This window comes from Trypanosoma theileri, assembly GCF_002087225.1.
Source record: "Trypanosoma theileri isolate Edinburgh chromosome Unknown TM35_Tth_44_V1, whole genome shotgun sequence".
In the NCBI taxonomy this organism is placed as follows: Eukaryota; Euglenozoa; class Kinetoplastea; order Trypanosomatida; family Trypanosomatidae; genus Trypanosoma; species Trypanosoma theileri.
This window is the reverse complement of record NW_021639886.1, coordinates 90221-104322: the sequence shown is the minus strand read 5'-3', so window position 1 is coordinate 104322 and position 14102 is coordinate 90221. Positions and strand designations below refer to the sequence as shown.

The window sequence follows — 14102 nt, the reverse complement described above, 5'->3', positions numbered from 1 at the left end:
GAAGGGAAAAAGAGTGGGGGATTGGGGAAAAGAATGGGGAAGGGAAAAAGTACTGCATACATAATGTGCTCTTGAATTCTATCGTCCTTTTCGTCTTTTCTTCTTATTCTTCCTCCTGTTCCTTCTCCTCTTCTTCTTCTTTAGAATGGCATGGCGTTCTGAAGAGCTGTGAGCCACTCCTCGTACGATGTCTCATTATCCTCCTTGAACCAGAATGCCTTCCCTGTCTGGTTCTTCATCGCGAAGACGTACTTCTCGTTTGCAATCACCGCGTCGATTGGGCAGACGGATGTGAGGGCGGCGAGCGGCACGGTCTCGACGGCGCCGGTCTCCTTGTCCCACATCGTGACGCCCTCCTCGTTGAGCGTCAACTCACACTCCTGCCAGCCGCGGTCGGCGGTGTGGCGGCGGACGGTGCCGGTGCGGGGGACCACGCGGCCCGTGTCGTAGTCCTGCAGCTCCGAGCTGAGGACCTCATCGACGTTGCGGGCAATCTCCGCCTGCACATCGGGCGGGATGCGGTTGTGGTTCTCCACACTCCGCTTCAGCGTCTCCAGCCCCTTGCGGATGAACGGCTGCTGGAAGAGTTGCCGCAGCGATGGGCGGTACTTGGGATCCAGCGAGAGAAGTTGATCGCACACATTGCGAAGTTCCTCGCTGTACATGGATGGCAGCGGCGGGCGGCGGGCGTGCAGAATGTTGTCAATGAGTTCATCCATGTTGCGGCCACCAAAGGGACGTTTGAGGGCCATCACTTCATACAACACCACACCAAGGGCCCACATCTCACTCTTCTTACTGTACGGCGCACGTCGCCACAACTCCGGACTTAGATAATAAGGTGTCCCGCAAAAGGTAGAACCAACGGGGTTCGACAAAGAGTCCTCATACTGACGTGAGAAACCAAAATCACCCAACTTTACAAGACCTGTCGTGGTTAATAAAACATTAGCCGTCTTTAAGTCACGGTGCATCATCTTATTCATGTGAATATGATCCAGAGCAAGACATAGCTGTAAAAATATAAATAAAACTTCATGCTCTTTAAAGTACCGCATCGACTGTTGTCGAGCCTTAATCTGCTTATACAGATCTCCACCATCAGCATACTCCATGATAATAAGAAGCATACCACCTCGCTCATATGATACACGGTGTCGAATAATATTAGCATTATTGCAGCGTGAGAGACATTTCACCTCATTCGTTACAAATCCACGGTCCTTTGTGCTCATATTATTTGTATCCATAACTTTAGCTGCGTAAATTGTCCCAGTCTCCGTCTCTTCCACGCGCCAAGCACTGCCAAAACTCCCCTGTCCAAGAAGTTTCTTCTTTACATACTTGCAATCAGGTCGTGTACCAAGAATACCATCGAGGGGATCGGTCTTTCCAGCGTCTTCGGCAGTAGGAGGCTGCGGCAGGCCGTTGTTGTTAGCTGGCTTCTTTGGATCGGTCATAAGTCAAACTGTTATCACTCGAATAATAAATAAAAAAGAATATATACGGATAGGTGTACAAAAATATATTTGTACACACGCACAGACAGAGAGTTACACTGTGTGGGGAAAGAGAGACCTTCTCTCACTCTCTCTTTACTCGCTTACGGACTGACCCACTCAATCAGGTAAGTGCACACTACTTTCGTTGTTACTACTTTCGTTTTTTTTTTTTTATCTTTTGTGGTTTGGCGCAAGAAAATATGCCCCAAATGATTAAGAGAATCTAACGGAGGAAGATAATAGTTAAGAACAATAACCCCCCACCACCAAGAAGAAAAAAAAAAGAAAAAAAGAGAAACAGAAAAAACAGTACCAAAATACTAACAACAATAATAATAATAACAATAATAATAAATATGGATACAAGTATCCACACAGCATCGTAGTAGAAGCATAAAGTATAAATAAGGGGAACATGGGGATAAGAAAAAATAAAAATAAAAGGAAAAAATGAACAGTGTAATAAAACACGTATACGCTCTCAGATCAGCAATTACGTTTTGTATAGCTCATTAGCGATTTGGTTCCTCCACAATAATATATATATATATATATTACCTCATGGTTTTAGAATCGAAAACAAGAAACTTGTTGAAAACTCCTTATTACACAGAAACACAAGATCTGTGTACGTGTGTGTAATAAGGAGAAATAACAACGCTTGCATGTATCAAAATAGTGCACTTTTTATTGCCTAACCAAACAAATAAAAATCGCCACGAATGTACCTTGACGATTAGATACGGAATAAACTTCAAACCAAAAACCGCATCTTCTGGAAGGAATAAAAAAGAAAACAAACAAAAAAAACATATATATTTTTTTTTAACCACCATGAGTATGAAAAAAAACAAAAAAAAAATGAAAGAAACTGTATTGATATGAACAGTATCATTGCACACAATTATTGTCCTTTTCTTGAATTCCCTTACCTCCCAGAGGTCCCCCCAAACGAACTACCTTTCCTGATCCAAAGAAAACTCATCTTTTTCTAAAGATTCATTCTTCGATTTTTGCATCGCACGCATTGCGGCATTTCGTAACTCTTCATCTTCGAAAAGTCTCTGGAAACAGTTGTCCAGTTTACCAGCAGCTTTACACTCAGCCATGAAACTTTCGATCTTATCAACTACAGGTAATACGGATGTTCCGTTTGCAAAAAAGGCCTTTTCCTCTTCCTTTTCTTTGAGCCACTGTAAATGCAGTGTATCATTTGATCCCCATCGAATATCTGGATAATCTTGTGCAAAGGATTCCTCAATTTTCTGAACTCCTTCCATTAAGGATTCCACCTTCTTCGCCTCCACCAAAGAAGAGGCTAAGGATAACTCCTTTAATTTCCTCTGAAGTTTCGTATAGAAAATACGACGGCTATCCTTCCATGGGATAACATCTCGCACCACTCCTTTTGCCTGCATACGAATATAGTTGTCATGTAAATCGGCAAATCGATTGGCAACATCTCGGTAGTAAGGTAAAAGACGATTTTCCTCATCACGGAGTTTTTTCGAATCTAGGGTGGAAAACTCTGGATTATTACGACGAATGAGTTCTCTTATATCCTTTTCACGGAATTTAATTTCCACCACACCGGATGGTTCCAATACACCTCCACGAGCTGTAGGATCACAATACATCTCCACTGATCCATTATGGTTGATAACAGGATCCACAACCACCCAAGCCCCACCGCGTAGTTCTCCATGTGGTGGAATATAAATGAATACTGGACTGTTGTAAACACGTAAGTTATCAACAATGGAAGCACCAAATTTAAGTACTTCATCAAACATATCCCGCATTCCACCGGAGAAACCACGCCAGTTTGCGAGAATAAAGCATGGAAGCCTTTCACGGTGGAAGTCATCAAGGGAATCCGCCGTCTTGCGTGCAGAGTCGGGGAACCACACCTGTCCTGCTTGTGCAATGAAGGAAGAAACTGATGTTGGATCTGCAGGATCTGCAGGATTTAATTTACGTGTGAGACGAGTCTCAACAAGAATAACACCGCATGGAATGCCGCCAAGTGTGGCACGTCCTGTCACGACGGACTTTGCCCATCCCTCTAGTGATTCCATCCATGAGCCACGATCAAAGAGACCCAATTTATCACCAACACCACATACAAGATGACGCGGGTCGTATGCTTCATTCTCAGCAGGCATAAATGTCACATCACGGTCAATAGGGTCATGGTGGGGTAATGTTAACAAACGTGGATTGCAGCGAAGTGGGTCAACAACAGGTGGTATGTAGTCCAGCCAACGCAATAATTTTTCAGCAGAGTCATAGTTATTCTTGGTGTTCCAGTGGGTTACACCGTTAGGTACCATTACTTGTCGTCCACCTAGTTGACTATTGTCACTATACACTTCCTTACCAAGGATTCGGTTAAGGGCCCCCACACCTGTAAGAATTAATGGTGAATCATTTGTCTGAATTACACGACGACCAATACGGTTAAGGTAGGCGCCAATACCAACACTTCGACCAGACACAATACTGATAGTAGGTACCTCACTGTAGTTCTTTGACATGTGTCCTGCAATAAGTCCAGAACCACAAAGATTCTCTACACCCAAGTATTCACTAGGTGCTCCAACAATACCTCGAATGATATATCGAGTTTCACCTCCTTTGTTGTTTCCATTTTGTTGTTTTTCTTGAGGATCATGATGATATTCGGTTCTTTCTACCTCCAGTTCTACACCCATACGCATCAATTCTTCATAATCATCAGATAAGAGATATAAATACTCCACCTCATCTGTCGCACTAAAGGCGACGCGGAAACGTTTTTTTACCTCTGCACATAAACCAAGTCTGGCTCCACTGTTAGCACTCATGTATACAAAAGGAATGCGCAGTCGACGTGCTAACTCAGAGGCTGCCTGAAATACAGCATCCTCTGGTACTGCAAAAGAACCAGACTGGAATGTTATGTCATTAGAAACCATCACAATACGGCGACTCCCTACTTTTTCTTCCTTACCATTGTAATAACTCGGAGGTAGGAGGGTTACAATCCAAACCACCATTCCACAAGGAACGTGACCTGGTTGTTTTTCCTCTCGGAGACTTTTACCATCTGCTGCGTCAAGGAAGAGTTCTGTTGCCATTACTACTTTTGATGGAATACGATCACGTGGAATGTGGCGCGCTCGTGCATGACGTTCCCACTCTTTTCGTAACACTGTATCAAGTAAAATAGGCCAATCGTGCACATATACAGTGTGAAGAGTTTTTGCCTGCAGACGTTTCACCTGTTTTTCACTTAATAGTGGATATGGACCCAGTTGAACGCTATCATAAACCTCATCACTTGTTTCCATTGTGGATTCCTGTAGTGAGGCACGAGATGGGAGTAGACTTCGTAATGCCACTAACTTTGATACCGTGCGCATAATATTATTGGTAAAATTCATTGTACCACCGTTATTAGTATTATTATTAGCAGTAGTACAAGAAATATCACTTTGGCTAGATTCTGCAACCGCCTCACTGATATTATCACAGGACATGTGCGCTACTGTGAGGGAAACATCTTCAGAGTTTTCTGCGCGACGTAAAAATATCTTGCCATTCTCAAACCACTCATAACAGGTACGCATTACCACACCATAACCTGATGGTGATGAAATAATAACACGAAAAGGAATATAACCACTGCTAACTTTTACGTGGAAAGAAAGTTCCACTTCTGCGACCCCCAAATAACTTAGTCGCTGTGCATACGACTTACCCACATGTTCAAGTAGTCTTTTCATTCCACATACATCAAAAGTCAACTCTGCCATCTTGATAAAGACATGATTATACATAGTATAATTAAGTGTATTGTCATTACGAGCGAATTCAAGTGCACCAAGACATTTTGAAAGCATATGACCAGCATCAATTTCATTCGCTTCTGTCCATGGATCAACACCCAAATCACGTGGACTTACGAATACACGTGCAAAAGTCCGACTCTCAAGAAATGAGGCATTCTTTTTCTTAGGAGTTGCACGAAATACGTGTACATCCTTAAACGGTGTTGGATACATGGATACATCGTAGTTCACAAGTCTTTGTAGCTCCAAACGACGTGCAGAAAGTGGTGCAATATTTCGAATTAATGTATCTTCTCGCCATGCAGCAGATTGTCGATAAGTAAAAGTATGAGGACCACCAGAAACACCGTGAACAATAAAAGTAATACGGAGAAGACTTTTATGTTGCGCTAATGACTCTGTATGTTCTTCAAGTAACTGTTGACATAATCGTGCTGCCTCAGATTCTGTTGATTGAAAACTGACGGAAAAGAAAACTGTGCAGACAAAGGGCTCACGTGGGGATTGATGCATAACACTGTTCAACGCGGTGGTCCAGGTAGAACGCATAACTTGTTCGTCAGGGAACATCATACAAAAACCAATCCCTGTACGTTCCCTCGCGTCATCTATGAAAGCTGTATCGAAAGAAATGTTCTCTACCCGAAGTGGGTCATGATCTTCTAATGGTTCATATTCATAGAAACCATACCAACAACCATCCTGTGGAAAAATATCAAGAATCCGAACTTGACTTTCACCAAAATGATCTCGTTGAATGTATAACTCAAGACATAGTTGAACAAGGTGTGGGACATGACGATCAAAGATAATGGAACACATAAGATCAGTACCGTAGCTACCTTGTATAAGATCTTTAATAGATCCTGACTCCAACTCCTTTGCGAAAGCGGCTTTACGTTCTGAAAATGAAGGAAGACTGCATTGTCTGAGTAAATAACGAGCTTGAAGTGCAAGGTCACCATTTGTACTAGAATTTACATTTAAAATGGACGTTAGTGTGTCTTGTAGAGACTTTATTAAAATCATATTACTCTCTAGTGAGGCTAGAAGTGCTTTAATAACCCCGTGATGACATGGCTGATGGTGTGCAAAGTCAACTGCATAAACTGCCTTAGGATCATCCATTTTCTCACGCAGAATTTGAATAGCTTCTTGTCGAGAACAACGCACAAACGGTTTTTCAACTGTAAGATACTCGGAAACAAGGAAATTTACAACAGCCTTGAGTTTCTCATTTGGTGTATCTCCACTTGTTTCCACTATGGAAGAGAGATAAGGTAAATTCAATGCGGCGAGGGAAACATTGGAAAGGCAAAGTGAAGAAAGGTTGTCAAAGGCTGATTGAAGTCGTTTATCTAAAAGACTGGCAGGGAAATGGTATCCATGTAACATATTCCATAGAGCCTCAACACCACGTCGTGCGCGTGTGAGACCATCAGGACGTTCCTTTTTCTTTTCTTTATCTGTAAGGACACTTTGCGGCCATTGTTCTTGTGCTTCTTGTGGACGTGCTACTTTACTCGGGTCATCTGGGGTGATATCACCAATGAGTGTTCCTACCGCGATGGTACTACCAGGTACCACACGATGATGTAGTACACCAGCTGTTGTTGCGCGTAGTGGTAAAATCATTTTCATGACTTCCACTTCCGCAATTGTTGTACCTTCTGAAACGTGACCACCATCACCAACAACGTAGCGTACAAATCTACCAGGAACGGAGGAGGATACTTTAGTTGGATCAATATCACCTGTAAATGTGGTTTCTTTACCTCCAATAGAAATACGTAGACTTGTAGGTTCCTTCTCTGCATAAGCAATAACTGTTTTTCCAGCAATTGTAAGCTGAAGTGCACCAGATTTAAGTTTTCTAAATGGAACTGTTACAATACTACCATTAAGAGATAGTGCAACTTCTGTAGGACTTTTGAGTCCCATCGTGACAATATATTTTCTCGAACGATTTATATATGATTCCGTTTGACAGTTATTAAGATATTCAGAGGAAGGAACGTGTCCTGCACTGAGAAAGGCAGTATATTTAGCGATATTTTCTTCATGATTTCTTAGCATACGAAAAGTAGAAGCAGCGATGAGGGCAAGATGAACATCTTGTTGTACAGGTCCTTGCAATGCACGTTCCGCGATAAGGCGATCAAGCCAAGCGGTACTAATATCACAGTTACGAAATTCTTCCCGCTCCAGTAATTCCACGACATAAGAGACTGATGTGTGTATTTCACCCCGAATGACAAGATTTCGCAATGCCATTACCATCCCCCGTCGTGCATCCTCGCGTGTCTCACCGGAGGAGAATATATGTCCAAACTGTGAATCCGCGAACTGGTGAATCTCGCCCCCTGGTCCAACTGAGAAGTACCCCCAGCACTCCTTGCTATTCTTGAACGTTATTTCCTCCACACGGCCGGATGTGGGGCGGAATCCCTCATTTGTGTCCTCCGCCGTCACCCGCACGGCGATGGTGTGTCCCTTCGCCGGCAGTCCCCGCCGCTGCGCAAAGTCAATCGGCGTCGTCTCGTACGGCCGCTCGCCGAAGAAACTCCGCACCTCCGGCACGCGGTAGAGCGGGACGCCCATTCCCACGCAGAGCAGCGCGGCCGGCAGGTTCACGCCGGAGATCATCTCCGAGACGGGATGCTCCACCTGAATGCGGGGGTTCAGCTCAAGGAAGTAGTAACTGTGGGTCGTCTTGTCGTACATATACTCCACGGTGCCAAGACCGCGATAACCAACAGCACGGGCAAGGCGAATGGCAGAGGCCTCCATATCGGCAATAATCGCAGGATCAACACCAAAGACAGGACCCTCTTCAATTATCTTCTGATGCCGTCGTTGTACGGAGCAATCACGTGTATGCACCGCAATACAATCACCATAGTCATCAGCCAGTAACTGCACTTCAAGATGACGTACATTTTCTAATAATCGCATAACAAATATATGACATCCTTTTACTTCTTCTGCAACAGCGAAAAATAAGTCACGAACATCTTCCATACGCAGACAGCGTCGAATACCTTTACCTCCACCTCCCTCTGATGCTTTAATCATTACAGGGAATCCAATCCGTGCACACACCTCCGCACATTCTTCTGGAGTTGTTACATATGCTCTTTCATAAACTTGTGGGTCCACCTCATATACACAAGGTGGAAGTCGAATTTCATCACCACTCCAAGGCACAGTTGGTACCCCATTAGATTGGGCTACAATAGTAGAAGCTATTTTATCACCCAAAGCGAACATTGCATCTTCAGAAGGACCAAGAAAAGTTACTTTATTATTGGTTTTTGCACATTCACGTGGTAATGCAGGATTTTCAGAGGCGTGACCCCAACCAGGATAAATGGCATCACATGCGTTCTGCAGTGCCGTGTGCATAATAAGATCAACATTGGCGTAGTTATTTGAATTAGGTCCACCGGGAACTGGAACATTGCGGTCTGCAAGAGAAATAAATTCTGCATTGGCGCGTAGATCCTCTGGTGTTGCCATTACAGCGAATTCTATGGCACCTGGGTCACCAATATGTTCATAGAGCCAGGAACGGATGGAATCAATACCTTTCACAGCAGCCAGACCATTATTTGCGATAAGAAGTCGTTCAATTGTCTTTGTACCTCCTAAAAACATGCGAAACTCCGATAAATCTCGAAAGCTTTGCTGTTGGGCAGAAACCTTTCGCTCTGTGCTCATCACTCACAACTTACAAAAAAAAAAAAATTAGGTGTATGTTTATATACAATTATATATAACTACTACTATTTCTTTTTTTAAACCGTCACTTAGCCGTGCGGTAAATTTACCTCGTTTAGGTTCCAAAAAAAGAATCAAAAAAAAAAAAAACAGAAAAAAAAAATACGCTATATATACACATATACTTAGGTAAGAAAACAAAATAATAATAAAAAATAAAAAATAAAAAGCCAACAACCCCATAAAGCTAATAATTATCAATCCCATCAACATACCAACAAAAAGAACAAGAAGAGGCATTGGGTATCAAGAGCGGATTTAGTATCCACCAATACTCCATTTTCTTTTTTTTTTTTTCTCGTTTGTTTTACTCATGCCCAACGCTGGAGGTTGACTCAGACCTTGAGCGCTTCAGCAGCGGCTCTCCACGATCCTCGTTATTTTCATCCTCTTTCTCTTTATAATCTTCATCCTCACCATCATCCTCTTCTTTTTGTTCTTCTTCCTCCTCTTCTTCCTCTTCCTCATGATCATGAAAATCATCATCACTGTGATCTTCTTTTCTGTTAGTTTTCTCTGTAACATTCTGCGCAACTAGGGGTGCGTTAGGGAACGTCGTAATAACAGATCCTCTCGGTTGCAGTTCAACACCAAAGTCCATTACCATGGCATCAAACTCAACATCTGTAATACTCTTAATATTGCGCTCCAGAGTGCTCGCAACACTTGACGACTCGGCATCTGCAGATCGTGCCTCTTCTGGTGTTTCCTGAAGTGCGTGCTCCAATTTTCTGGCAAATGATGGGCACCGTGTTCGAAGTTCCTCTCCATGCATTGACCAAAGTCGACCGCCAATAGTTTGACAAGTGTTGTTACTGCTACTGTTACCGTTCTCTTGTCCATCTGCTGTCCTGCTCGCCAAACTGTCATCCTCACCACTGTGTAAAATATGCAAGAATGGGCTGCTAGCCATATGAGAAAATGTCCGTGCTCCGCCACTCTTTTCAGAATGAATAGCCCGACAAACACCATCAAAGAGATGTGCCAATGAAGAACTTAAAATGTTATTGCGATGACCATACTTCATATAGCGACGTAATGCAGTTTCAAGTAGTAAACCATCAACTAGAAGATCCACTAGTCGTCGCTTTCCACTTTCAAGAATAGTAGTTACTAGTGCCACAACTGAAGATTGTAAATTAGCGCTTGAGCGATTATCTGTTCGTAGTACCACCTCAAGAGATGAGATGAGGTTTGCTTGCTGAAATACACTTGCAAAAGAATGGCTGAGTTGTTCATCTATTTCGCCCACAAGTGATGTAAGAACTTTAAGAACATGTAGTACACGAATCTCTTCGTGTGAACCATGAGGAATAGGTTCGCCTCGAAGAAATGCCTCAGCGAGAGGAACAACGAGAAGAAGTAAAGGTGGTCTCTGTCCTGCCGCACCCTCCACCCAGAAACGTACTACATCCCGTTTTGTAGGACCTCCTGTCTCTATGATACCAGGTAGATATTGCAAGATACCAATTCCGCAACTAACGACTGCGTCAAAGGCCGCCTGCAATTCAGCACTGCGTTTACTTGTGATAATACACTGAAGCAGTAACTCAAGGAGACATCCATTAGGACTTGTTAGGGCCTCCGCAACAAGACCACCACGACCAGCAGGATATAACATGATACAATTACAGACAATATCACAGGCCATTTGCATCGCCATTCCTGGCATTACTCTGAAAGAGGAAGGAAGTGTTGGTGGAGGTGGTGGTTCTGATGATGATGATGATGATGATAATAATAAGGATGCTGGAGTTCCTTGTGTTTGTGCTTGTGCTTGTGCAGGTAAGAATGACCCCACATTTTGGTATAACTCAATCGCATTTGCAATAACAAAACGAAGAAATGGCAACAGTCCAGTCCCTACAAGTGCTTCAAACATAGTAGTTTTACAATCCAAGGGCATCATCGTGTTTTTTATTGTTTTACACATGTCGTGGACAAAAGCCACAACTTCAAAGGCGTTTGCAACATCATTGTAGGCACGTTGAAATGCTTGGGGAAGTATAAGTGGAGATCTGCATATATCTTCTACTAGTCGAAACTTACTAGATGTAAGATAGGTACTAAGCAATGAAGATGGGACCGCATCCGCTTCATCCAGGCTGAGTGGCAAAAGGTCTTTTAAATATCCACATGAATACAACACATGAATACGTGCCACAATACTTTCCGGAAGTTGCAATGGATTACGAAAAGTAGCACGTCGCTCTTCAAAACTTACAAATCCCGTACTTTGATCCCGACGTCCAATAGCGTACTGAACAATATCTACACATGTATCAACAAGTGAATTTTCAACAAATTGTGCAATAATTTTTCCATCAGTGCTAAATGGTGAACGTAAAAGAGCCAGAGTAATTTGTCCTATAAGATCCATACCTCTTAAGTCACCCTCACGTTGACACAGCTGAAATAACTCTGCAAGTTCTTTAAAGTACGATTCACGTCCTCGAACGAAAACACCAAAACGTTGCGCATTAGTCATTGCTGCAGAAAGAATTGCCGGAAGATTCTCACGACATACTGTCCAATGACTGCAAATAGATGGAGTATTGGCTCTTTCAGAGCCATTAATCTCATTTGTAGTAGCAGTTTTACGAGAATTCTGATACGCCACAATCTCTTTTCGTATCTTCTCACATCCTTCTTTTGTGTTAAAGCTACATGCCATGAGACGGCCTAATTGTGGATCAGACCACCACAGAATAGTTTCATTCTGCACAACATAGGCATCTGAAAGAGTTATAGGTGTACTCATTAGTAACTCCGCCGGGTTGTCAATATCAATTATCTCCAGTTGCCCAACAACTTGTTCGGCATTATTGTTACTGTTGTTGTTGCTGCTGCTACCACCATCATTGCTTTCATCACTATTGACATCTGCAGCGGGACGCAAGACTACAGAGACGATGCCGACACCCATCTCTGTCCACGAGTCATCATCAGACATGGTGGCGTACAGCTTCGCCTTTGTGAGAATATCAGCGCCGTCGTCCATTGTTTTCTCTAACTTGCGCCCTACCCTTGTTTCAGCGCTTTTGGTTTCCTACGACGCCGTTTGGGGAAAATTTCCGTACGTTTACAAAAAAAAAAGATACAAATATATATATAGGTCAGTATGAACAGAAAGGAAGAAGAAAAGTGTAGAAAAACAATTAAAAAAAAAAAAAGCGTACATCAGATGAAATAGGAAATACACATAAAGAGATAAAAAGAAAGAAAACAAAAAACAAAAAAAAAAGGACATCATGTGTTTTTCCCCCATCCCGTCCCAAGATGGCGATGACGACAAATGATAATAACTCTCTGACTATACAACACAGCCCATACTCATTTTTTTCTCTCGCGATTTTACTTCTTCTTCTTCTCAATCTTGTAAAGAAATAACAGAATATATGTAAGCAATAACAGTTACCGCACACTAACGCATAGCATTAGAGGATTCCCGTTTTAGACTTGAACTTCTCTCCAGTCGCGTCACAATGCGACCACGTTCAATAAGATCATCTACTTCTGCCATGAGGGTATCAAGATTTTGCAGCCGAGTATCATTCTTGCAGCGTTGCTCGTTCAACATCTTCGAGAAACGCACCATTGACTGTGTCACATCACCAGTTGAGACCGAACGGCGTGGAGGTGTGCGAAAATCAACTCCCTGTGATCTTTGAATATCTGCATGCGATTCATCACGCCGAAAGTCATGTGAATCCTTCTGCTGCTGCTGCTGATTATGCTTTTGCTTTTTCTTTTTATTCTGTTGCTGTTCCTGATGATGATGATGATGATGATGAAGGTTGTGGTGACTCTCTTGTTCCTCCTGCTGATCCTGCACACAGTGTCGCAGCATACGTAATTCCTTCTCGAGATAATTTTTCTCTTCCTCATGTTTAGTTCTCTCACGCTGCAGCATATCCATTAGTGACCTAATGCGCTCATGCATCTCATCTCTCTCTTGCTGCTGCTGCTGCTGCTGCTGCTTCTCCAGTTCACGTGAAAAAGGAGGAGGTATAGAGAATGTCTCAGAAACTGCTTCCCCTGGTTTCAGTTCTACGCCAGTTTCTAACAATAACAGTCCCATTGGTAAATCGCTAATCTTTGCATAGACCGTATCACATGCAAGAGAGAAAAGAACCCCCACAAACTGTTCCATCTGCTTTAATAACACTTCAAAGTCAGCTGTGTAGCATTTGTGGTGTTCTCCTATAGACTCCTCTCTTTCGGTCATCGTTGCTTTTGTTGTTGTTGTTCCAGTGTGAACTGCACACTCTTCTTCAAGCGAGGTACGCAGTGCGGCACACTCCAACGTGTGGCGTCGCTCTGCTTCGATCAATTCACACTCCACACGGCGCAGTTCACACCGTACATCATCTACACGCTGCTGTGCATCCTTCTCCGCCAACTCCCGCTGCTGCTGTTGCTCCTGCACACTACACCGCAGCACACATAATTCCTCTTCCAGACGTTTTTTCTCCTCCACGTGTCGGGCCTTATCCCTTTGCAAAGTCTCTATCAGTGATTCTATACGTCTGTGCATTTCAGACTTCTGCCATCCTTGTTCCTGTCGTCGTATGTGGGCCTCACACACCGCACGAGCCTCACACTCCAACTGCTGTAAAAGCCGGCGGCACATTGCCTCCGACTGCTCTTGACTAGCATACACTATCTGCATAAGTCTCGCTACAGCAGACTCATGGGCCGTCCGCAGCTCACTCTCTTTATTCTCGGTTGCCATTATCTGCAGTCTGGTAAGCTCCTGCAGATTTGCCTCAGAACGGCGCAGCAACGCATTGGAAAAGCGATCAATTTCACCAAGCATATAAGAAGCAGCAGAGAACGAGCCACGACGGAACATAACTTCCTCTTCAAATGCCACTAGCACATGCTCATACTGCCGCACAGCATCAACAAGAGCATCACCCCGTTGCGATATCTGGAGTGCTTTCACCTCTTCCTCTTGCTGTTGTTTTTGCACCTCCATGCGATG

General features: G+C 43.3%; 4 protein-coding genes across 4 annotated transcripts; all 4 read right to left on the bottom strand.

Annotated features, from left to right (window-relative positions):
- Positions 1–140: 140 nt before the first annotated feature.
- TM35_000441340 (putative serine/threonine-protein kinase a, putative,protein kinase) lies at positions 141–1460 on the bottom strand (the record flags this gene model as incomplete). The annotated part of the gene is made up of 1 exon (XM_029030143.1): positions 141–1460. One exon carries the CDS (start codon positions 1458–1460, stop codon positions 141–143), a length of 1320 nt encoding a protein of 439 aa, XP_028878544.1.
- A 998-nt stretch (positions 1461–2458) lies between these two features.
- Positions 2459–9055, bottom strand: TM35_000441330 (putative acetyl-CoA carboxylase; the record flags this gene model as incomplete). Its single annotated transcript, XM_029030142.1, has 1 exon — positions 2459–9055. The coding sequence occupies one exon, from the start codon at positions 9053–9055 to the stop codon at positions 2459–2461; it is 6597 nt and encodes a 2198-aa protein (XP_028878543.1).
- Positions 9056–9422: 367 nt separating this feature from the next.
- TM35_000441320 (uncharacterized protein) lies at positions 9423–12116 on the bottom strand (the record flags this gene model as incomplete). Its single annotated transcript, XM_029030141.1, has 1 exon — positions 9423–12116. One exon carries the CDS (start codon positions 12114–12116, stop codon positions 9423–9425), a length of 2694 nt encoding a protein of 897 aa, XP_028878542.1.
- Positions 12117–12539: 423 nt separating this feature from the next.
- Positions 12540–14102, bottom strand: TM35_000441310 (uncharacterized protein; the record flags this gene model as incomplete). The annotated part of the gene is made up of 1 exon (XM_029030140.1): positions 12540–14102. A coding segment is annotated over one exon (1563 nt), but the record flags the coding sequence as incomplete, so codon positions are not given.